Source organism: Ascaphus truei, chromosome 10, assembly GCF_040206685.1.
Source record: "Ascaphus truei isolate aAscTru1 chromosome 10, aAscTru1.hap1, whole genome shotgun sequence".
Lineage (NCBI taxonomy): Eukaryota > Metazoa > Chordata > Amphibia > Anura > Ascaphidae > Ascaphus > Ascaphus truei.
The window spans coordinates 33058826-33084868 of NC_134492.1; the positions used below are offsets into that span (position 1 = coordinate 33058826).

Genomic DNA, 26043 nt, shown 5'->3' on the forward strand with positions numbered 1-26043 from the left:
TGATTAAATATACACGTGCCTCTTTTAGTATGGAAACCCTGTATGTATTGTGGCAGAATTGCCTCACGGTAGGGTCAGCAAGAATCCAAATGGTATATTTTCTGCTTTCACCTTCAGTGGTTTATTTTCCACATCAATAACAAATAGACACACTGTCCCTTTAAGGCAAACCAAATCATAAAATAAAAACATACTCCTATTTGGGAGACTATCTACATGTGTCTGACTAACATACTGGCTGGCTAAGCCCACTTTCAACAATACATTCAGATATAGAAAACATCATATCAAGTCCTTATAAAGTATGTGGTTTTGGGAACTCTGTCCCAAGAGAGTCCAGGAAATTCCTCTGGATACTGCAACACTAACAGGACAGCTCTGCTCCCCATGGAACACCGGTTCCTTGAAGAAAAGCCCCACATTCAGCAGGCTTGTTCAGTTTCATGGAGAGTCTCTTCCTGGATATGGATCCCAGGTGTTTCCAGCAGGCCCTGCATCCAGCAGGTGCCTGGAGAACCGTACCAACCAGCTTCCTTCCTGGTTGGGGAAAGTCTCTCTTCCTGGGTGTGGGTCCCAGATGGTCAGAGCAGGCCTAGGTAACCATACCAACCAGCTTCCTTCCTGGTTGGGGAAAGGCTCTTTCAGCTGGCAGCTGCCAAATGCCTTTTTAAACCCCTTTGCAGTCAGGTGTTTTGCCTTAATTAGCTGCACTTGCAGCTAGCCTCTCCAGAGGAGTTTAACCACCTGCACGCTGGAAACTCACACATTGCACCTCTCTCTGTCTTGCACAGATAGTGACTATCACAGTATGTATATATACATTTACATTACCATAACTTATAAGTTATATTTTCTGATGTTAAAAAAAAGGTAGCAAATAAACCGACATTGAAATGTAAAGCAATAGATGTTTTTTCTCAAAAACGTTGCTCAAACTAGATGTTTTCTGATTTAGCTATTCCCTTTTTGGCACTTGGCAGGCTATAGGGAAATCATATACTGTAAACATAACTCCTTGGTGAGTCAAATTGTCTATTAAACATTAACAGATTTAAAATATTTAACCCCTTAAGTACCCAGGAGAACTTGAAAGTATTGCGAGGAAATGCATCCCAGGTCCCTTGGGCTTGGACTGGTTACATCTGTTAAAATGGAATGTGGACTTTGACTCAATATTGAGTCCTACTTACAGTACATGATTTCCCTAAAGCAAGATAAGTGCCAGAAGCAGAGTGCTAAATGAGCTGAACATCCAGTATGACCAGGAAAGAATGCATGCTCTGTATGTTTTATACCTTTCAAAATCTCTTTCCATGAACAAGCACATTATTTACCTCCTAATGGGTCTCTAGACACGTAAGAAATATCCCCTTATCTATTTAACGTCATGCTCCATCACTGTGATTCTACAGCAGTGCATTAAAATGCTGTATTGAGACAATCTGGCTAAAAGGTGTAAATACCTGGAGCAAAAGTTTAAATGTCAAATCAGTGGTCATCTGCACATGTAAATAAACTATACCAACTATCATAGCAAAGTTAAACAAGGCAAGTTAAAACATATTATTCAGTTCTCCTACCATGAAGATCAGTGGTAGAAGTGTTTAAAAAAAAAAAAAAAAGTAGTGGAACTATGCTTAATTTAAAATAAGATTTACTGTCATTAAACACTGGGGAATTAGCTTTTATGACTGTATATTAGAACAAGGGGGTAGAAGAGCATACAGAAGTCCCTAATAGTGTAAAACCTTTTTTAATTGTATACATACTAGCTGCATGGAATCTCAACCACCCCAGTGTACATCTGCGTTGCCCCAAAGGCAGACAGGCTGATGGGGCTCCCCAAGAGATGCTCCCCTCTGCACAGAACCAGCGTTAACATTTGCTTGTACTTCGTGGAACGTCAACCCCACCCACTGGAATGTTAATGAGCCAAGAGGACACAAAGAACTGTTTGTTCACAGCTGCACTGAATCTCAACACCCCTCCCCCCAGTGTACATCTGTGTTGCCCCAAAGGCGGCCAGTCTTTGGCGCAGCAGAAGGGCAGCCAAAGGGTGTTAGCCGTTTGCTGCCATTCGCTGATGTTTGGTAATGTTAAAGCGGCTCTATTTCAATCGGAAAATCACAAGCCCTTTATCCCCTGCACCCAATATTACAACTCTGTCCATGAAATGTCTGTGAATTGACTGTATAACACTGTTGTTTAATGTAACCATGTATTTTTTTATAACTCTGTGCCAAGGACATACGTGAAAACTAGAGGTAACTCTCAATGTGTTACCTCCTGGTAAAACATGTTTATAAATAAACGTATAAAACATACAGTAGTGTAAAAGCAACAAAGGATGCAATTACCAAATAAAAAACATTAAATCAGCATGTAAAGGGTTAACCCCGAGGGAGGGACCCGCGGCATCTGTCAGGTCTCCTCAGATCAGCGTCCCGCTCCAAGCAGTTGGTTGTCTGGGAGATGTCGGCTGCGCCGGCGTCCTTGCTGGTTTCCCTGCTTGCGAGCTCAGAGACGCAGCAGCTGTTACAGTAAACAGCTGAATGCCCGGGTGTCTGCCTCTGCCTCCAAAAGTCTCTGCTCTATGCGTTTCGCAAGGCTATTCTTGCCTCGTCAAGTACAAGTATTTCCGTAATACAGGTACCGTAAAATAGGAAAATATTTATTTGTTTGGTTTTTTTTTTTCAAAAGAAAATGAAATTGTAAGTTTGCGAATTAAGAACTGCTGGTACTCTTGGTATTAACATGAAAAAATTAGAAAAGTGGTGGTATTCAAGATTTCAAGAGCCAACAGGTCAGGTTTTCAGTATTTCTCTGCTTCAGCACATGTTGCTCAATCAGTGAATCAGTCATAATAACTGAGCCACCTATGCTAAAGCAGGAATATACTTTTAACCTGACCTGTTGTTGGCCCTTGAGGACTGGAGTTGGCCACTCCTGTGATAGTCCCTACCCAGGGGCTGACTGGCAAATTTTAGCCCCGGGGGGAAGAGGGGGAGGGCAACCCAACAAACTAATCCAAGAACCAGGCTTCCCACACACCATAAACACAGACGTGCACCATCCACGCACACACGCACACACCCGACCCCTGTACACGCACACACCTGACCCCTGTACACGCACTAGATACATGCACCATACACAAAAAAGCACGCACCAGATTATATGCATCATACACATACACAATAAACACGCATACCATATCATATGTACACACATACCACACACACAGACCATATACACACACCAGATGCAGACTGCATGAAAAAATACTACATATGTCCCAATCACACATGTTCCATGCACCACACATACTATGCATGCATTATATACATATGTACACACACACACACACACACACACACACACACTTCATTGCATCAGTTACAATGCATGGGATAACACGTTAATCTCGCTGCAACACCAACCAGAGAAATAATGAGTTACGTTTATATACATGTACCTTTCACATAAAGCATGTGTGTGTGTGAGTGTATAGTTATTATAAATATATGGTGCTTGAACAGGGCAGCTATGGGACTTTCCAGCATTCAGAGAGTTAATTCCTCAAGAGAAGCCAGCAGCAGCTGCAAACTAATAGAGCAGGCTGAACTCCTGATTGCTCATCGCGTTTTAAAAGTCAGGAAGTGACTACACACTCCTTGATAAAGTGCTTGGTGCATGAAACATGTAGGAGGGTTTTTTGTACCTCCCTCTCTCTTTTATGGACCAATAAAGGTTATTTTTTAGTAGCTTTGACCCACTCTTTTTGCTGTGCGCCTTTTTCTACATGGATGTTTACACACTGAGAGACACTGCTGTACCCAGAGAAGGGGGACAGAGAAAGGTTCTCCCCAGCTGTGGATGCTGGCACAGTCCCCTAGGCTCGCTGGATGGTGGTCGCCGGAGCCTGCTGGGACTGCCTGGGTTGTTAATCACAAAAAGAAGAAGGAAGGACGACAGACTGTTCTGAAGTGGGGATTGTCATAAGAGAGGGGATTTGGCCCGGGATTAAAGGGGTTACACCATATTTGGCCACCCCTACTCTCACCTGGGAAGCAAGGGGTTAACTGGACTGAGGTCCAGTAATGTGTTTTTTTACCTTGCTTCAGTATCCAACTGTTTATTCCCCTGTATAAATGTAATGTCTCATCCTGGTGTTTGCACTCACACATACACTACGGTTGATGCAGGAGGGAAGGGGTTAATGTCAATTTAGTGATTATAGCCCTTTGTTCCCTTTTTCTGCCTTTTCAGGCTCCATTTTGCAGCCTTCCATAGGTCGCCATTGAGACTCCATGCGTTCTAATGGCAGAAGTAGCGGTTTTGGACCAGTTTTCCAGCGACGACCAGCAGATGGCGCCCGAGAGGAGGAGTGGCGGTTTCCCATTGTAAGTCAATGGGCTCATTTACTTCAATGGAGATTCCTCAACACCGGCCTCGAGGAACAGGTTGGCAGCCATCCAAACCGCAGACCGCAAAGCAGATACAATGTCTTTGAAAAGAGTTTAATCACTTCGGTCAAGTTCAAAGACAATTGGCGTGGGAATCTTAGGTTCTAGGGCCCCTGGGAATAAAGTTATTTTTGCCCCTAGCTCCTAGGAACCCCACACACGATCCACACCGGGTCCAGGAATGAGAGACCCCCGTAAGGGGTCGAGCGGAAAAGGAGGGTCGAGTCATTGACTTCAATGGCGGAGCGGAGGTCCCATTGAATCTAATGGTGACGTGCGCCATGCATTGTCTGTGGCGGCGCCGGCCATTGATTCCAATGGGGAAAATCTGCGTGGCGTAAAAACGACTAAGTGTGAAATGATGAAAAATGAAAGTGCATATCTCCGGTTCTGGAATGACCAGAGGGATGGGATTTGGGTGGCATGTAGCCAAGGTTCCGGCTTTAATGCATGACCCTTCCCAGCCCTCTCTGACAAACCAGGAGGAGTGTGGGCGAATATAAAGTTTGTTGGTTTTTCCTCTAGAGTTCAATGGCGGCGGTTTCCCCATTGAAAGTCTATGGCGGGAAACCCCATTGACGGCAATGACGGAGCCCGCCATTCAACGCTATGGTGGCGGACCTCGTTGGTTTCAATGAGGAAAGAGTGAAAAGCAGAGATTCATTTTTAAAGGGACGAATCCTGTATTTTAAAAATGTTTTAGAGTGCATTTCTTTATCTCCGGTTCTGGAGGTTGCAGAGAGTTGAAATTTGGCCAATATGTAGAGTCACTGTAGGCATTAAAAACTGGCAGATTTCGACCCACTGAGCCCACCAGAACGGAACTTATTAATATGTGAAGATATTAAAGTGTATATGGTATTTTGGATCTGCTCTGAAAATGCAGACTCCATCTGCTATGCTAATAGGGCAGGAACGGCATCCGGATGATTTAGCAAAAGCCCTGTGATCAAAAGTTAACTGCCCTGATTGTTTACCCTAGGGCCAGGAACAAAGGAATTGAGTGTTTTGCAAGTGGTCCAGTTCACACCTGCAGGGGAAGAAAAATCTACTTCAAATAGATTTTGCTAGACAGCTCGGCACCTAGGTTTTAAGAGATGGGTTTGAGATGGTATAAGAATGCGGCTCAGCCTATACTCTAGGTTGTTGTGCTTCGTGACTTCTGTGATGTTCAAGATTGCTGTATGAACTGCCAGTCCAGAATTATGACTGTTTCATCATTCCATCTTAAGTGTGTCTATATTTTGTTTGTTATTTGTATAATCTCGTGTGTTCACCTTTTTCAAGGAATAAATTATATTTTATCATATCTCAGCCGTGTTCAGTTCAACCCAGGTATATTTTTGGTGTATTATTGTAGCCTGTCACAAAGTTAACGTCACAGGGATGTCCTGTCCTTAACATTGGACTTACAGAGTAGAGATTCTCTGAGCTCTCATGGGTCTGAGCTCCCCTAGGAAGGACGCGAGACCGTGCTAAAGGGGGACGTCTGCTCCATAACCTTAGAATAACTGATAAGAGAAACACTATATTGCTGTGTGCAGAGACTGTATATGTTTAGCTACAATAGTATCTGTTTTGGGGTGGTAACCAGCTTAGCTGTCCATCCAGTTAGTGCTGAAGCTGCATGTGTAGTTAGTGTCCTAATGCCGAGGCCCCACTGCACGCACCCGCATGGCCGCCTTGCTTGCCGGCGGCGCGTGCAAGTCACTGCACCGCGATCTGTGGTCTGCGGTGAACTTTTTCCGGCGTGAGGGGGGGGATTTCAGCCGGTCACAGAAAGCCCCTCCGCCTAAAATAGGGCTAGAAAATAAAGGCCTGAACCGCAGGCCGTGAACGTAGCCCTCGCACTCTCTCACTCCCGGTAATGTTTATTTCTGACCGGCCCGAAGGGCAATTTCCACCTGCCCCCTGGCCAGCTCCCCTCTGTCCCTAACCCTTATGATATCAGACTTTGAACACTCAGTAAAATCATAAGATGGCATGTTATGACCCAGCTATACATCACTTGCATAAACTACCTGTACTTGTCGCATTGTTGGACCGCCCTCTACCAAACGCACACTGAGCTCGCCTTTATATAATAGTAATGATATTGTAATGGTAAACTATCATTTGGAATTCAATTAGACATTTAAAACCATGTTACCGGTAGTACTGTAGCGGCACAACATTTGCATGTGGAGACATAACCAGTGCCTAGTATCTAATCTCTTCTAAACACATAAATAAATTATGGTGGGTAAAAATAGTAACAAAAACCCTTCACTGTACATAACCAAACCCATAGATTGCCTCCAAACACTTTTTTTGTAGGATTTATGATCCTATGATAGGAAGAACTATTGGTCCACAATCCGTTTCACAACCTGCAATTAACAAACACGTGTGATTTTTCAATTCGAAACGTAATAAACTACTGTATGCTAATTGAAAGAGGAATCCCTAGGCATACGAAAAGCCTAATTAGACATCTTTTATTTGCTGTCAAAAATATCCTGGTAAGAACATGGAAAAGATTCTCTGTCACAAATATGATGGAATGGCAGGAAATGGCAAACTTTATTAGAATAATGGAGGGGCTGACCTATTCCCTTAAATTTTGAATATTCAAAAATGGTTTTGGTCTCCATATCATAATTTGTAACAGCACCCAGGCAGATGTATGTCAAACTCTCTCAAATCATAACCTCTCTAGTTACTTTTTGTTTTGTTTTAGTTTTACATAAATCTTGTTATGATGATTGTTACTTATAAAGTATAAATCATAACACGACTGATTACAATATCTACATGTTTACTGTATGTTCTCTGTACTATTGTAAAATGCCGTAAATTTGCAATAAACCTTGAAAACAAAAAATATAAAATAAACTACTGTATCCATCCTAGTTCTATGTACAGTACCATACAGCATATGGATGCTAGTAGCGCAGCCGGGGGGGGGGACGACAAGGGTGCATTTGGACCTCCGAAGAATTGCTATCACACTTCAGAGGCCCCGCATTCCTCCCCATAGCAATTAAACTGATTGTCGCGGGAGAGAGCAGGGACTTTGTAAGAGAGCAGCCCTTCTCCATCTCCTTCTGTAGAGTCACGTGACAACACTTTGCCACGACAATGCGCCATGACAATGCGCCGTCACATGGTGATGCGTTGCCATGACAATGTGTCGCCGCATCACATGACAGAGCATTGTCATGGCAACATGTCGCCACGGCTGAACCCCCCATGAGATTTTCTGATTGCGCCCCTGAGGGATACAGCCAACAAACAAGTAGAGCATAGAAAATAAGTGACATCACCTTAAAAATAGTAACAGTAGTAGCATTGATTCCACGCGATTATGTATGGTTATGCACTTAAATCCACACACTATGCAACCCACAGACACAAAACTCTGAATAAATAAATTAATTAAAAAAAGGTGTCATGGAACAGAAATACCCATGTCTGCCTTCTCTGTTTCAGCCCCCCTTCCCTTGGCAGTTCTGCCTGCTAGCTGTACTTGGATGTCCCTTTCCTTGCAGTTTACTCCCAGTGCCGATGGAATGGATACATTATGTAGCCCTTTTTCCTTCCAGTCTGTCACACCCCTGTCACACCCCTGGTTGCTCTGGCAACATCTCCAGTCCTCCAAGTTAATGTGAAGAATTGGAAAGGGAGAGAAAAAATAATGTTGACCTACAGAAGACTGTGCTCGCAATTTACTCTGTGGCCAAGACCGAATTGGAGGATCTCAAGACTGAGCTAGATACTGCAAAGGCTACTATTTCCGCCATGGATGAAAAGCAGAGCCAATCGAATAAAATGGTGGCTACACTAAAGCGGAAGTATGAGGAGGCACTGAAGCAGATGACAGTTTTCCAGCAAGAGGTTCACACTCTTCATATAGAGCTTGATGCCTCACATCATGAGACCAACAGCTGCCGCACAGACCTGGAAGTTTCCAGAAAGGAACTACACAGTCTCACTGAGGAGCTGGACATTGCTAAAGAAACTATTGGTAATCTTGATACAGATCTCAAAGTCCCTCAGAAGGAGCTTCAGACCCTCAACCTAGAGAAGGAAGTCTCACGGCACGAGAGTGTCATTCTCAAAGCAGATGTGCGTAAATGGAAGGAGGACTGCAAAGAAGCCCTGAAGAATACAGACTGAAAAAAGAGAAAATTCAAGATTAAAAAGAGAAAACTTAAAACTGAAAGAAGAAAATTTTCAGTTGACAGAAGAAGTCCAGGAAAAGTTTGAAGCAGAGCACCGACTGCAGAACCAACTGCAAGGTCTGCGTACACACCTCCAGTATGTTGAGGAGAAGCAGCAAAACGCTGCAGGAAGAAAAGCTGCAGGCTGCTAAAGAAATTCAAGTGCTGCAGGATCTGATGACCCAGTATGTCCCCACAAAGCAGCATGAGAAACTGAAGGCTACCCTGAGCATCACCAATGCAACGCTAAAAGCCAAGCTTAGAACCCAGGTGACGCGGCACAAAAGGGAGCACAAGAAGGTCCAGAAACTGAAACAAGTAACTGTGGCCCAAGCAAAGAAGTTCATAGTGCTCCACAATGCAATAAAAATGTGGAGGCACGCTCAGAGAAAGCAAAGCATGCAGATAAATTCCCTGAGAAGAGACTTGCAAGACGCACTCAAAAAACAGGGATCTCTAGCGGATAAGATTACAGTCCTACAAGGACAAATATTGACCCTGACTAAGCGTCAGTATCCCACAGCCTCAAAAAACCATGAAGACAAGGGTACAGTGAGAGCTGGGAATACCGCTCATCTGAAAGACAAGGTTGCAAAATTTGAACCACCTAAACAAGCACTAGCAAAACCTTCAGCCACCCAGCAGGCAACAAAAGAAGGTACACGTGCTGAATTAAAACCAGAAGAATCCTTAGCTGATGAAGCTGAAAAGATGGGACATTCTCTGGAAGTGGGTGTGGAATTGCAACTTAATCTAAAAGGGGCTGAACTAGCAACCCCATTGAGTGGGAAAAGGGCGGTTTTTAAACGCTCTGCAACTGCTGCCATACAGTATGCCTACAATAAGACGAGCACCCGACGCGAGGGAAATCTCATGACCGCGCACGTAGAAAAATGACTATACTTGGAGAAAGTCCTCCTCGAGCGACTGAGGAGTGCTGATCTCAAACACCTTCAGGAGGAGACACGAATAAACTGGAGAAAGGGCTCCAATCCCAACAGGACTGAGGGTTATCTTCCTCCATCCACTCTCATTCAAGTCACTGAGATATCTAGAAGGAGAGTGGAAGGATGGGCTTTGGCCGTGGCAAGCCCGAGCTTCCCACAAACAGGGGAGATATGTAACAGGGGAGTAATCCCTGTTCAAGTAATGTGCCTTTAATCTGGCAGTGTGGTGGTTAACTGCTGGTAGTCAGTTAATAAACACCACCTGCCTGATTGTTTACAAAAGACTGTCTGTTGAGACAGGAAGTAACTCCTTAGCTCTGAATGAGAGCTGACCTTTGGAGATACAGAGGAGTGTTCTTGAGACTCCCAGGAGAGACTGACCAAGAGAACACACATCTCTTGAGCTGACCGGTCTTGAGCTCTGCCCAGCATAGCTGATTGCAAGACACCAAATAAGACTTCTAAACCTGGATGCTGATATTTTCTGTGCACTCACGGTGCGGTTCCAGGAGAGCAGAGAAGCTTACTCTACAGCAAGAAACAGATAAGACTTTCATAATTAAGAGACTGCTTATTTCATGCTATATGTTTGGGCTGGGAGAAATGCTTAACTAACGGAGATGTGAATTAATTGCATAGGATTTCACTAGAAATACTCCCAAGTGAATAAAAGCTTTGTCCCCCCCCCGTGTTTGGATGATTTCCTGATAAAAAGGAAAAGGCACAATAAAGCCTTATTATAATTTCACCTTATAAAAGCCTCCAATTGTGTACCTCTGTGAACGTCCGTCTACACCCCCATTCTCAGTTTTCTTGAGCTTCATTCGCGGAGCAGCAAGGACGAGGAACGACCCCAGCTTCATCTTAGGGGCGCAGACCACATCCAGTGCCAGCCACCCGAGGAACGAAAGGTCAGCAGCGAGATACAAGGACACCAGAACACCCATCTCGGTCCACAGGACGGACGTGCCCCTACGACCAACGCAAGTCCCGGCCAGGCGGCTGACAGGGACAAGAAACCAAGGAACCTTAACAAAGAATGCCCTATACACAAAAGACCGCATCCGCTTAACAAGTGTATCGGATTCAGAATGAAACCCATAGAGCAGCGAAAGAACTTACTCAGGGAATCGGGAGCTTGTTTCAAATGTTGTGCTTCCACAACTCATTTATTCAAGGACTGCAAAGAAGCTATGAAATGCGCAGAGTGCGATAGCGACAGGCACATAGCCGCTTTACAACCGGAAGCCATGAAGCCAAAATCAAGCAAAGCCCCTAACCCTTCGACAAAGCAGGGCGGGGAGGAAGAAGTGGGAGATACCCCCCCACGACGTCGGTAGCGTCCAAATGCACAGAGGTATGTGGAGAAGGAAACGACGGTAGATCTTGCTCTAAAATATGTCAGGTAGCAGTGCACCCAGAGGGACAACCCCAAAGAGCTAAAAGGATGTATGCAATCATCGATGACCAGAGCAACCGATCGCTGGTCAGGTCAGAATTCTCTGACATGTTTAACATACAAGACAGCGCTTCTCCTTACATTCTCAGAACATGCGCAGGGCGAATGGAGACTACATGGAGAAGAGTGAATGGCTACACCATATGCTCAATAGACGGCAAAGTGAACATGCCCCTCCCACACTCATCGAGTGCAATCACATGGCAGAAGATAGGAGCGAGATCCCCACACCAGACGTGGCGCGACACCATCCCCATCTAAAAGCTATTGCCGATCTTATCCCACCACTAGTCGAAAGCGCACAGATCATGCTGCTACTTGGCAGGGACATCATGAGAGCACACAAGATCCGCAAACAGCGAAACAGGGACCACAACGGACCAAGCGCTCAAAGGCTCGATCTAGGATTGGTGGTAGTGGGAGAAGTATGCATAGACAGGATACGAGGACCCAACAACGTAGACGCCCTATGAACAAACTTGTTAGAGAACGGTCGTACATCCCACTTCAAACCCTGTCCGAACCACTTCCAGGTCCACGAGAAGCTCGAGACCAAAAGGAACTATGGAGACTTGCTTGTGGCAGAAAAATACCCCAATGACCTAAGGAGTACAGTGTTCCAGACAACAAACGACGACGACAAACAGGCACCATCAATGGAAGATAAAGAATTCTTGAGGTTAATGGATAAGGAGCTCTTCAAGGACGAATTAGGCAGTTGGGTGGCCCCACTACCTTTCCGCTCGCCAAGAAGACGCCTCTCAAACAACAGAGACCACGCCATGTCTAGGCTCGCTTCGCTTCGCCATAACCTACAAAGGAATCCGGAGACCAAGGAACACTTTGTGGCCTTCATGCAGAAAATCTTCCACAGCGGCCATGCAGAGTCGGCGCCCCCACTGAGAGAAGGCGAAGAATGCTGGTACCTCTCGTCGTTTGGCGTCTACCACCCCCAGAAACCTGGCCAAATTCGAGTGGTATTCGACTCCAGTGCTCAGCATCAGGGAGTCTCCCTAAAAGATGTTCTCCTCACCGGGCCGGATCTGACGAACAGTCTTCTGTGAGTGTTGATCCGCTTCCGCAAGGAGCCAATCGCCATAACAGCAGACATTCAACAGATGTTCCACTGCTTCCTTGTGTGAGAAGACAACCGTAACTACTTAAGATTCCTGTGGTACCAAGATGATGACATAGAAAACGAAATCACGGAGTACCGCATGAAAGTACATGTCTTCAGGAACAGCCCATCACCTGCGGTGCCTGCCTACGGCCTCAGAAGAACGGCCCAAGATGGAGAAGCAGAGTTTGGGAAAGACGCCAGGAACTTCGTCGAAAGAGACTTCTATGTGGACGACGGATTAAAATCAGTTCCCACCGAAGAAGAAGCCATAGATCTACTCAAAAGATGTTAGCAAATGCCAACCTAAGATTGCCCAAAATAGCTTCCAACAGTGCCATAGTGATGAAGGCGTTCCACGCAGATAATCAAGCAGGTAGGATTACCCTTTTCACCTGCCCTTAACTACCAAGCACCCACAGAGAGACATTATCCAAACACCAACATCTCTTCACAAGTGCCTGTCTTTTATGTTGCTTTCCCCAAATAAAGTAAAGAAAAGATACAGAAGTTGTTGTGCTTTGAAAAGAGGGCCGAGTTGAAACTATCTGGGCTAATCATCTTACACATGACCCTGGCCTCCAGAATAAAAGGACCTATAATAATAAAACAGCCTGTGTGTCTGTGAGAGCCACTGTAATTTGGGGTGGGAGTCTCTGTGACTGGGAGTGCAGCCTCACTCACTGGAAACTGGAATTATTGAATTCGGATTAAAGCGAGAACCATTATCGATTGATTTACAGAGTACTGAACCCATGAGAGGCAGGGTGTGTGTGTGTGTGTGTGTATATATATATATATATATATATATATATATACACACATATATATATACACACACACACATACAAAATATCTAGATCTATATATGTCAATTTTGAAAAAACTTATGGAGATTGTATTTAAAGCATAGAAAAAAACTGACGGAATGTCAGGATAAGTAAATATGAGACAAAGCAGTTACTAAGGAAACGACAAGAAAGGAATCGACCACAAAGGAAACAATCCCCTGATGAAAGAACAAAAATTGATAATACAGAACTGTGCAAGACAATCTGGAAGTGTATAATTGAAGATATAAGACATTTTAACTGTCACTATCAAAGATAACAAAAGTTTAAGGAAGACGAAGCAAGGACTTATGATTGGGAAGACGCAAATAATCGCACTCAAACAAGATGATGGATCAACAATAAAATATTGTGCACTTATCATAACAAGAGTTAATGACTTCTACATTCAACTGTACAAGAACACAGATAAAACAGGGCATAATCCAGCAGATGAAGAGCCAGTAGAAAACCCCAATGATGTACCATGCGTCCTTCCAGAAGTATCAAATGCAATAATCCATGAAGAATTGTGAGGCCCCTGGAGAAGATGGAGTTACAGCTGAAATCTTGAAAGTAGAGAAAATCCTTGCAAAACTATTCACATGTTGTTTGAAGAACAGGAAAATTCCAGAACAATGGTGCAATGCCATTGTTATCCTCATTGATAAGAAAGGAGACAAAGAAGACCTCAAGAACTACAGATCAATTTGTCTACTTCCTTCCAATGGTACTCACTAATCTGCTGCAACAGAAGTGATTGTGAAGTGGTTACAGTACAATTGACCACAACCTAGTTATACAAGAAGAAATTTCCTGAAATAAATCAATACGATCTACCACTCATTTTAGGATTCATGGATTATGAAAAAGCATTTGATAAATTCTACACCCCAACTGATTTAAATACATTAGGACAGTGTTTCCCAACTCCAGTCCTCAGGGAACCCCAACAGGTCAGGTCTTAAGGATAACCCTGCTCCAGCACACGTGGGTCAATCAGCAGCTCAGTCATTTTGACTGAGCCACCTGTGCTGGAGCAGGGATATTCTTAAGACCTGACCTGTTGAGGTTCCCTGAGGACTGGAGTTGGGAAACACTGCATTAGGATGATAAAATGTTTAAGGTGTATATCGATATTAGTAGAACCCGCCAAATCAAGTAAGAATGTGGGAAACTACATGAATCAAACTAAAACAAAGTGTTCAACAAATGTGCCAACTCTACAATGATCAAAATAAATAGAACTGAACTATAAAAAGTCAAAAACGATTTCTACCTCTGCCTGTAAGTATCAATGAATTGGAACCTTTCCAACTAAATCATTAGGAGAATGAAGATGGGATAAAGCCTATTTGGAAGAACAAGACAATTTGTCAAAGGAACATTCCACTGTTCATTAAAAGAAAATGCTTCACCTGCATATTGTGCCTGCTCCTGCAAATGGATGTGAAACCTGGACCCTAAATTTGATGATAATTCAGAAGCTTCAGACAACTCAACAGTAAGACTTCTTCTTTAAATTGAACTATTTTAATAATTTTCATTTTAAAATATTTACAGCTCAACCCCCTTATAACGCTGTGCTTGGGGTCCAAAGAATCACATCGCGTTATAAGCGGATCGCGTTAGAAATAATGTACAATTGTATGCATTGTACAATAAAGTATTTAAGATACCAATAATCGTGTTGTAAAGTATTCATAGATACGAAAATTGGGAGCAACACTTGCATCGCGTTATAAACAGATTCGCGTTGTAACGGGGTTAGCTGTATATCTATATACTGTAGTATAAACCAGTAATAGGAACACTTGCTTCTAGGTCTTAAACTGCAAGGGAAACTGTTGTAAAATGGTTTTAAAACAGTACGCCTTTCAGTTTGCACACGTGGTCTTATATTATACATGTTCTGTGACTTACAATAACCCTGATTACAAAATCTGGGTTTTTAATAGCTGACATATAAATGACCTCAAAGATTGAAGTAATACAATTGATTCAAGCTGCAATTACGGGAACAGAAATTTCTTCTTTGCAGCTCTTATCACTGATGCAGACAAATAAACAGAACTAGCACACATTAGATATAATAAAGTCAGACAAAAAGCTCTCTATTCAATATGCGGAGAAGTCACATCACAAATGTGCTGGAAAACATTTTCATTCCATTCACAGCATATTAAATAAAACATTGGTAATTACCAACACTCTCACAATTTTGAGTGATTTCTCCTGCTGCTATTCCTGTATTACAAGTAGAATGTTGTGTTTTGGACCAAAAACATTCTGCAGTAAAAAGTAATAAGTATTACTACATGTCCCCCAACAGTCAAACACTTCTTTTAGGGTGCTCGCTAGTGCTCGGGCGCCTTGACGTCAGGCGATTCCTGGCCAGCTAGTTGCGCGTGTGGGGGGGGGGGCGTGCCCGTGACATCACGTGAGCAGTTTGCACTCATTGGCTAAACCGCGCATGTGACCAGGGCAAACAGAGCAAATACAAAAATATTTGTCTCGCCAAGCATCGCGCCTCTGCACACTCATGTGCACGCGCAGCTTGGACACAACAGTTAACAATTTACTTTCATTGTTTTGATCGTGCGCTCACAACCTCTCAGCCTGGCCGCAGCCTTGGCATGCAAATGTCCAAATACATTGTTGCAGTTCACTATGGATTACAATTGCTGGCCCTACAGCCTCCCAATAATGTTCTTAAATCATCTTCAAGTTTCAATTCCCCTCTTCAATATACAGTAATAAGAAGCCAATAACACACAGATAATTATGCATCAACTTCCATTCATTGATTGGAAGGTAACTATATGCATCAATGGCATCTCACCATATTGAACAGGGGAATGGTCTGCTGCCACCAGTACTCTGGGAAGAGACTTCCCTGTTTGTCTCTTGGCCTGTGCAACCCACAGTAATAACAAACTGTACATAAAATGATATCAGATGTTGCAAGAGTATATATGTTAGGGGTACTTTATATTTCTAGTACGCCGCATTCCCGCCTATGCTATTATTTATTTCCAACGCATTGGAACCAGGGAGTCCACCGGAGCTGAACCTTGTTATTTTTAGTGCCGGGGATCCCCAAGTTTCCCAGATGCTTAGTGCTTTAGTTACTCCTTTCTCTCCTCTTTCAGGAATTCAAAATTAGTTACCAAATCTCCCGGGGCCAATAGGCCTCAACATCATCATTTGTGTTTTTCTATACGACAGTCATTTAAATGCCCTGGGGAAACACTGGTAAATAATCCAGTAAATAATTTCAGGGTCCCGGCTGCATGGTTCAAAATCTGGAAAAGAATAGGTTAATTTGGTGAAATTGCTGCCTTACTGGAATTTAGAACTGGAAAGTCATACTGTAATGTAGATGGTAGTCAAAAGTGCTCCATGTGTCCAACATTGTGTTTACTTTGAATTATATAAAGAAGTAATAAATGGGGTAATTTCAGTATTTCAAACATTTATTCTATATTTATGGTTTAGGAACAGAAAAAGGTAGCCTTTCTAGATCAGATCCCTTCTAGTGAAGATGGGGTAGTGTAGTAGTAACCTCACTGCCCTTGAAGTCGGTGAAACTGGTTTAAATACCACTATTTTATGGATCAAGTCATTATTTACCTGTGCCTTGCAAAATATGAATGAAACGGTAAGGTTTTCATGGCAGCACTTATACATAAGATATGTACATCATTGTGTACAGTATTACAGTACATGAAAAACAATATATACTACTATTTTTCTATAAAGCACAAAAAATACTACTATTTTCATTAAAGCACACAAAAAATATACTACTATTTTTCTTTAAAGCACAAAAAAATACTGCTAAATTTTCTTTAAAGCACAAGAAAATATATTACTATTTTTCTATAAAAGCACAAGTTTTAATTTCTACATCAAATATAGCACTACCATCCAGTACTGCTCCGCTGACCACTGGAATGAAGGTAATCCCATCCTTCACTACCAAAAACAAGACATTCAGCTTCAAGTACCGGTTAGCAAAAAGAAAAATCAATTTGCATTGAAGTTGTACAATAAAAGGCACAGCTTTGTGTCCCTTATAATTAGTACAGTAGCTGTGTGGCTACCATGTGGTATTATGTGACAGATATTATTAGTTATAACATTTCAGAGCATGGCATGCATGTGATATCCTGTTTGACTTTAACAGTCCAAGGACAACAATTCAATTTTTTTTTTCAAATCCAAACCCATACGACATGATAAAATCAGAATTCATATGGGGTTCTCTATGCAAGGCGTTGCAATGAAGTAAAAAATGCAATGAAGTAAAAAATACTTAATGTTTTATTTGACAAGTTTTGATATGATATTCTTGTGGAAAACGGTATGATGTTTAAATAGAATTGATGCCCAACTACTAAAGACGCTATGGACCCAAATATATATAATTTGATGAAGCGGTCAGTAGAGTAGTTTTTGACCGAATTAAAAAAACATTAAATTCAATAGGAATGTCCATGCAAGAACAGTCCGAATGGCTGCTTCGTACTGTATAGAATTTCACCCTAAATCAGGGATCTTCCACTTGTGACATGTGTGCCAAATCCTACCACCAAAAGTTTGTGAGTGACCCTCGGACAATCTGTTTCCTGCTAATTTAACATGTATTCTATGTAGGAGTACTCATGCTTTCTTGTATGCTGCCACTGGTTCTGTCTTAAGCAGGGGGAGGGGGGGAATCCTAGCGCTGTATAGAATATTCGGTAAACACAGAAGAGAGCACTAGCATGGACTTGCTTCAAAACAGAATAAAGGCTTAATATTTACAGATCGACGTTTCAGTCGAAACCGTGGACCTTTCTCCTTGAGTTTAGAACAAAATGTCCATCTGTAAATAATAAACCTTTATTCCGTTTTGAAACAAGTCCATGCAAGTGGTCTCTTCTGCGTTTACAGTATCTGCTAATTTAATGACACTTACTCAAGCAGATGAGTTCTGAATACTGGTAGAAAATCCCTTCTCTAAATCATGTGCGCAAATCTTGATAAGTGTTCTAGTGATATGGTCCATCAACATTGTTTCTTTATTCAAGTGTTTTAGTGTATTCCAACTGCAATTCTCGCCAGTACACTTCATTATATAATCTGTTAAATAAACACAGTTTAAAGTGCAAAAATAGAATGGCATAAGTAAATATAAGATAATTTAATATTCATCAGGGGGAACAAGACACTGAGATGTAGGGGGTTCTTTATTTCTCTTTATGTCTCCCAGATGCAAAACTGCTTTAATTGCAGTACAAGTAGCAGTAGATATTTTTTGCACCAGTTATGCAGCATTTAATAAATAATGTCCATTTTAAAGCTGTGTTAACAGCGAGCATAAGCTTAGGCTGAGCCCAGGGTCAGCGCTTAGGCGCTGGCCCGTGCTGAGGCGCGCTGACGCTTGGCAGTGAGCCCCTGCAGCCGCAATGAGAGCGGTTTTAGCAGGGGCTCACGCACGCGTCCGCAGGCGTGTGGAGGCGTAGCTGTTTATTTTTTTTTAGTTTGAGCGCTCACGGGAGTGCAGGCCGGTCACGTGAGCGGTTTGCCCAATGAGGGCGAACCAGCTCCGTGACGTCACTGGCCCGCCCCCAGACGGCCCGGGAACTAAGGACAGGGGAAGCACCGCTTTCCCTCAGCCTCAGCGCTCCTCCGCACGGCTGCAGTCACCATGGACTCAGCCTTATATGCGCTCCATGAAACAATGGATTTTCATACAAAAAGTGACACATTGTGTGCTCATTTGCATGTCATTTCCCAAATCCTTGCTGCAGTGGAAGCACTGTATGCTGGGGATAATGGTGAAAGGCAGGGTTGCAGACCTGCCTAAGGGCTGGGACCTGCTGCGCCCGGCGGCGTGGGCGGCCGCGTGAGCGTTCCCCACCAGCAGGGGAATCCTTCTGAGCAGGTCCCAGTCCCCCCTCGCTGTACGGCTCACTACGCGCTGTGACGTGTCAGCCGCCAGGGGATGCAATAAAATTGTGATCCCGAGCGGTGACGCGTCACGTGGTGCGCTAATGAGCCTATCAGCGGCGGGAGCTGTCAGACAGCTTCCTACACAAGGTAGGGGGTGGTGTGTGTGTATTAGCGTGTGTGAGGAGGGCATTTGTGGGGGAAGGGGGAGCTGCTTACCTTCCAGCAGCCCGCAGCAGCTCCCTCCTGCATCCCGGGAGACCGAGGGGGGTGGGGGGAGTAGCGGGTCCATCCGCTCAAACCACGCCCCCCCCCTCCCACTCGGCTACCTACAGACCGCATATCGCGGTCTGGGCCTGTCAGCGCGCCGCCTGTCTGCAGTGCAGGCGCGCTGACTGAGGGAGCGGGGCCTTAGCTTTAGACATCTGAATGTGCTCACAAGTGAAATATATATATGTATATGTATATATATATATATATATATATATATATATATATATATATATATATATATCACACACACACACACACACACACACACACACACACACACACACACACACACACACACACACACACACACACACACACACACACACAGTAAAAATGTTACAAACATTCAGTTACCAAATGAGTTTATTCAGGTGCACACAGGAGAAAGCTTCTATAAAAAAAGCTAGCTAACAGGTAATATGGTATAAGATACATTTATACCCTAAAAACTAAAGCATACACCCCTTTATGAGGTGGCTTGTGCGTTATAAAAATAACGTAATTGTATAATAAAGAAACAAAATGAAAATATGTAAAATCATCAAAAATCATTACACCAGCGTCAGTAACCTTTCCTCTACATTGTTACTGACACTTTGTTTCAGGGTTACAATGTGAGAAACTGTGCTTATCTCAGACTCCAACTAATTCTACCAAGGTCCCTCATTCTTATCTGGACTTTCCCTCTACCTCCCATCACTCCCACATACTCCTTTCCCATCACCCCATCGTTTGCAGCTGGTAAAAGATACAAAGAATCGGCTGAGAGTGCAAGGACATCTCTGCTTCTCACGTTCACACAGACAAGCTTGCTTCACAGAAATCAGCACATTGCAACATGGAAGACAGACACAGCGTATAACAAAATGAATGACAAACAAAACTTATAGCAAACAAGACAACATGGTTGACGAGAATAGTCTGCCAAAATGCTGGTTACTTCACACCCCTCCCTAATGTCATTTTCTCATATATATATTATATATATATACTGTATATATATATATATATATATATATATATATATATATATATATATATATATATATATATATTATATATATACTGTATATATATATATATATATATATATATATATATATATATATATATATATATATATATATATATATATATATATATATATATATATATATATATATATATATATATATAGTGTTCGACAAACTATACATTTAACCCCCGGGCGAGTAAATATTGGCCCAAGGAGCACACGTTTGGTACTAGGTGGCGAGTAGATTTTTTGGTGATTTGTCAACCACTGTGTATGTGTGTATGTGTATATATATATATATATATATATATATATATATATATATATATATATATATATATATATATATATATATATATATATATATATATATATATATATATATATATCTCTCAAGTGATACCAATATTATATTATTGATGTATCATAAGAGGTAAAAGTTAGAAATCAAAACCTGGTTCAGAAAAATAAATAATATAGGTATATGCCTTGGAGCAAAGTTGCTACCCCCCACCCCCTCTTTTTTTTGGTGTGTCTATTCATGTGTAATAGTGTATTGGAGTGTACTGCAGAGTATTGCCCTGAAGAATACCATACCATACAATTTTTTGTTATCATCTGATAGGAGTGTTTTATGTCTTTATGCTTTTTATGTTCTTATCGATCTTGTTCTTTTATGCTATTATTGTAACTGTTATTATTGTTTCATGGAACTGAAAAAAACAAAAACTATTTGAAACAAAAAAACACACACATAGGCTATTGTTAGAACTGCAGCTTTAAAATTCCTCCTTTTGTTGTAAAAAAATGTTATATTGGTATGTGTGTATTTTTTATGCAAAAGCGTAACAGACAAAAATAAATAAAAAAAGAAGTATTGAGAGAGTGCTTCACTGGAAGGCAATGGTCAGAGGTATCCTCCATGTGACCACTTTCTTTTACGGTCTTGTTAGAAGACACTCTCCAAATGAAATTGAACCCTTGAACTGGTGGAGGGTGGAGGCATTGTCGCCTGGTTATGCTGACCCAGCATTACTGCCAGTGCTTGCTTATTTCTGTTTACAGTACTTAAAGCTTAGTAAGCAAGGTAACTTTTGCAAAATAACATGCAGTCTAATACCATGGGATATTATCCTCCAATTACTGCCAGTTACTCAATGAGATCCTCTGTGTGACTTTCTGTTTTGACAGATTATATACCTAATACATTTCTAACAAATATAACACATTTTTGGTTTTAGTTCTGGTATAGTTGTTTTTAACCAAATTATGGGAAAATTGCAAAATAAGCAGAGAAATGCTGCAAAAGCACAATGCAGTACACACATGCTTAAAATAAAGTATTAAATTATAAAAACAATTAGGAAATGAAAAAATTTAACTGAAAAATTTCAAATTATTAAAAAAAGATATTGCAAAAATACCTAGAGATGGCCACTTTGCTTGTGTGCTAGTTTGGGTTTTAAATAATCTTGGGTTTACATTTTCGGTATTTGGGTCTTGGTTTTGTAAGCTCAAATTCTAGTTTGTACTGATTTCCCATGCTCTGTTTTGGTTATTATATTATATTATATATGTACATATACACACATACTGAACACACAAATACACATAAGTGTGTGAAAGGATCATTGCAGTTCACACAATCCTAAATGTTTCCTGAATATATCAATGAAAAATGAAATAGTAAAAACTGCATACCAATATAGGATTATGAATGCAGCACACCATAATTATATCTGAAATCCCCTGGAGTTAGAGAAAGCCTATTAGGAATGCAGATACTGTACAGTGATTTCCATGTAAATGAATGGCTAAGTTCCGCTTTTTTTTTTCCCGCTGAGGGCAAAATGCCAGGGTCGGAGGCTGTCTTTAAAAAACACTCCATATTCTAATTTCCACAAATCATTATATACTGTATGTTAATTGCAATGACAAAATGCTTGTGGGTCAGCTGCAAGTCCCACACTGCTCTGGGTAGTATGATTACCTCTCTCAACATAGTTTTCACCTTTTGCACCCATATGATTCACAGTATTTTCTGAAGCCAACTGTATTTTAGAACTTGAACTAAAAGCTTCATTCAGTAGGTAGCATTGTGTAAATCCCGCTGCACCGCGTCACAGGCTGCAATGACATTGACCACATCTGTACTTACTAAAGGGACATATAGTGGAATGTCCCATGTGTCATCTGATCAATTAACAGAGAGGGCACTGAGACAAGAGAGATGGATTCTAAAATTAAAGTGCAATCCACACTACACGCAATTTAAATGTTAAATTTTTTTATATAAACTTAACTGCCGGCACGAGGGGAAAAAAATAACATGCAGAGATCTAGTGCTGGAGAGAGGCAGGTTTAAAGTTTTGCAATCTAGATTTGAGGGCAGAGATTTCATGTGGTGTGTGTGTCCTTACATACATCATGTGAGGTACAGTTTTCAACTGCACAAAAGGTACAGATATTTAATCTGACTTCTGATGAGCTCACACGGTTCTACACATAAAAAAAAAAGTGGCGTATAAGACTCATAGCATTTATACCCCGATCAGGGCCGTTTTAAGACCTTCGTAGGCCCTAGGCACGTTTATTTCTATAGGCCTATGTGTCCGATATTTTTACTCATTTTGATGCTAATTTCATCGTTTGCTTGTTTCTGTTGATACTAGCGATATTTGGCATCGATACTTTTGTTTCGATATTTAAAGGTATCGATACTTCGAAGGCAATTTACATAAAAATTTGCTGTTTTCTCTCATTTTGTGATTTTTTTTGTTTAGGTATTTTTTCAAGTGAAATATTGTAGGGCCTAAAAGGTTCGTAGGCCCTAGGCACTGTGCCTAGTCGGCCTAATGTATAAAGCGGCCCTGACCCCGATAGTGTCAAAGAGTCATGCCCCTTGGAATTGGACATTTGGCCACAGACATCTTGCCACGACCAATTCGTCGCCGGCATTTAGCCGCAAACGCTGCAGCCGCTGGACACTGAGCTGCCGGCCGTTTTACTGATAAGGTAAGTTAACTTAAGGGGTTTTAGCAGTTAGGGTAGGGGTTTATGGATGGAGACTTCAGGGTAAGGGGGTTAGGTTTTTAGCGTAGGGGTTAAGGATAGTGTTTTAGGGTAAGGGCTTACTGTGGTGGCGAAACGGCCTGCTACGAAATGTCCCAGCAGTGAGGTGAGTGGTGGCTAAACACCGGTGGCAACTTGGTCACGGCAAAATGGCCATGACTAAATGTCCCCTCCCCATCCGGCATTTCATGAACACGTGACCGCTCTTCGATGACAGTGTACGTTATATGGCGCCTTGGGGAGGCACTTTTCTTGATGTACGCAGTATATCAGAGGCACTGATAGGGTTAATAAGGCACAAGTTTGGCTCTAACATAGAAAATATAGGCAATTACCCAACATGCTACAGTACCACTGACAATCAAAATAAGCACATGACCACGCAAATATTAACAAAAATAATGCTTCATATGTTTTGTTTTTAGAAAGACATCATGGTTTTGGTTCAAATATACATTGATATAGGAATTGTATTGTGACTTGTAGTCTCCATAATTGATGGTTAGTAGCCCCTATATGCAGTAGTGGCAAGTATGTTTATGCCTGGGAAAGAAATGCCAAGTGAAAGTGGACACAACAAAACACATCCTCTTACCTAGGAGCTCACATCTACTTTCTTCCCATCCATATGGGGGTAGCAAACAGCTTGGAAACAAAGCAGAGATACTGCGGGTTGCTGAGAGATATAAGGGTGCCAATGGCTCATAACTTTGAAATGATAGTGGCAAGCTGCCCACTACACAAAACAGAGGCATTTTAATAAAATTACAAGAAAAAAAAACTCTTTATATACAGAGCACGATACAAAGTACAGGTATAACATTAGTTCTTACAACACAACCAAATTAGCAGTAGGAACAAGTTGACTATGTTCATATTTCAAAGTGCTTTTCCTGTAAGAGATATAAACTTAATAAAGCTCAACACAATAAAAATTAAGATGCACTATAAAAAAACACTTCAGATCCCACTAGAAACTCTCATGCTTGAAGTGGTGTGCCTCTTTATACTGTATACATACAGTACACACATACACTTGACACTATATTATGAATTAGGTTCCACTGTACAGCACCCAACAATTCATGAAATTGTTCTAGCAGATGTATGTACATACATACATACACATACATATACACACACACACACACACACACACACACACACACACACACACACACACACACACACACACACACACACACACACACACACAAATGGAGTGCTTTATAGTTTTTTTCTTTTTTCTTGCTTGTTCAATTCCAGCATTAAAAATCAAGTCACACTTCACAGAATTTTTTGCTTTACTGAAATACAATATCATTTTGAGATTGATTTTTTTTTTTTTTAAAGATACTCGTTCAGCTTTATTCAAATGAGTGGGAGTCAAATCTTCTCCAGCACGAGGAAGATAGCTTCATCGTGCTACAGTGTATTAAATAGGCGACACTGTGAGATCACAAAGTTTCTGCTCCAAATACTGGCAGCATAAGACTTTTTGTCTTTGCTAAATCTGGTGCGGTTTTTGTATCCGTTTTGCAGCAAAGAGACTTTGATGTATAACCTCCAGCATTGTTTACATTGAAAAACAAGTTTCACCCCTGCCAATTATGCATACAAACCACTAAACAGCAGGGATACCAGTTACCATAATATGCAGTTAGCAAAAACTGCAGTAGCATGTTCTCCGCTGACAGAATCTATAATATATGCACAAACATCTGTTGTATAAGAAAACATGGAAAAACATTTTCAATACCTCAATATCTATCGGGTCCTTGCTCAGCATGCGAGCCATGATGTTGTTCGGTAGTTTTCCTTGGTAATACAGCGGTTAGGAAGAACCTATGAAGATAATAATACAAGTATAGCAGATCTGTACTCAAAGTCAGTCTCAATCTGCTTCCTTTCATTAGGTACTTGTGTATGTTAACAAGTGTCAGGTCTTGTGCTACAGTAGCAACACATTTGACCTACTGTACACTGCATATCACATGGACTTTGAACAGTAAAAATAAGTTACCTTGAATCATGTGCAGCTGTTACGCTGTTCTGCAGGGCAGGCAGGAATGTGTGGTGTTGAATTATGTTGTTTTGATAGTGCCCCTGAAAAAATAAAAAACGTAAGGAGTTGTAAAAGTCTCCCAGCTGTGTAAAACTGTTGCAAAACAATTGCACTTGATAGATCATATTTAAAAAAAACACACACATTTACTTCAAAGGGATTCTTTTTCTCTGATAAACTTGGTGGAGTTTTGCAGCTCAGAGACTTAGATAAATAGGCCCCAATGGTCTTCTATTTAATGCTGATCAATTATTTGTAGAATTTACGCCAACTCAGAAACCTTATCAGTGATTGCTAAAATGCAGTGATATGTGCATCCAATTAATGTACTTCAGACCTGCCAAGTCATACGGCATCACTGTGACACACTGATTTGACCCCCTTCTCACAGCCTACCAGTAGAAATCAGATGGTAGAAATCAGACCCCCGTAAGGGGGTTTCTCACAGTGGGGCCATGTCCTGGCAGGCGTAGCTTGATGACATGAATCATGTCATCTTAAAGCAGTAGCATAAGTTACGTTTTTTAATTTTTTTTCTCTTTAATATGTGCATCAATACAATCCAAACAATGATAAGTAATTAGCTAAGTTGCAGATCGATCCGTTCTCCTGTGATCAATCTGCCAAGATGTGGCCCGGGGTTCACTAAATGGCCGTCAG

The 26043-nt window shown here is 41.6% G+C and overlaps 1 protein-coding gene across 1 annotated transcript in view; it reads right to left on the reverse strand.

Moving 5' to 3' along the window:
• Nucleotides 1–25427, reverse strand: part of DPYD (dihydropyrimidine dehydrogenase) — a 755572-nt gene extending 730145 nt beyond the window's left edge. Inside the window, 2 exon segments of the mRNA XM_075616482.1 lie at nt 25078–25163; nt 25342–25427. Of these exon segments, the coding sequence (XP_075472597.1) occupies nt 25078–25116 (39 nt within the window). The 5' untranslated portion in view covers nt 25117–25163; nt 25342–25427.
• Nucleotides 25428–26043: the final 616 nt, after the last annotated feature.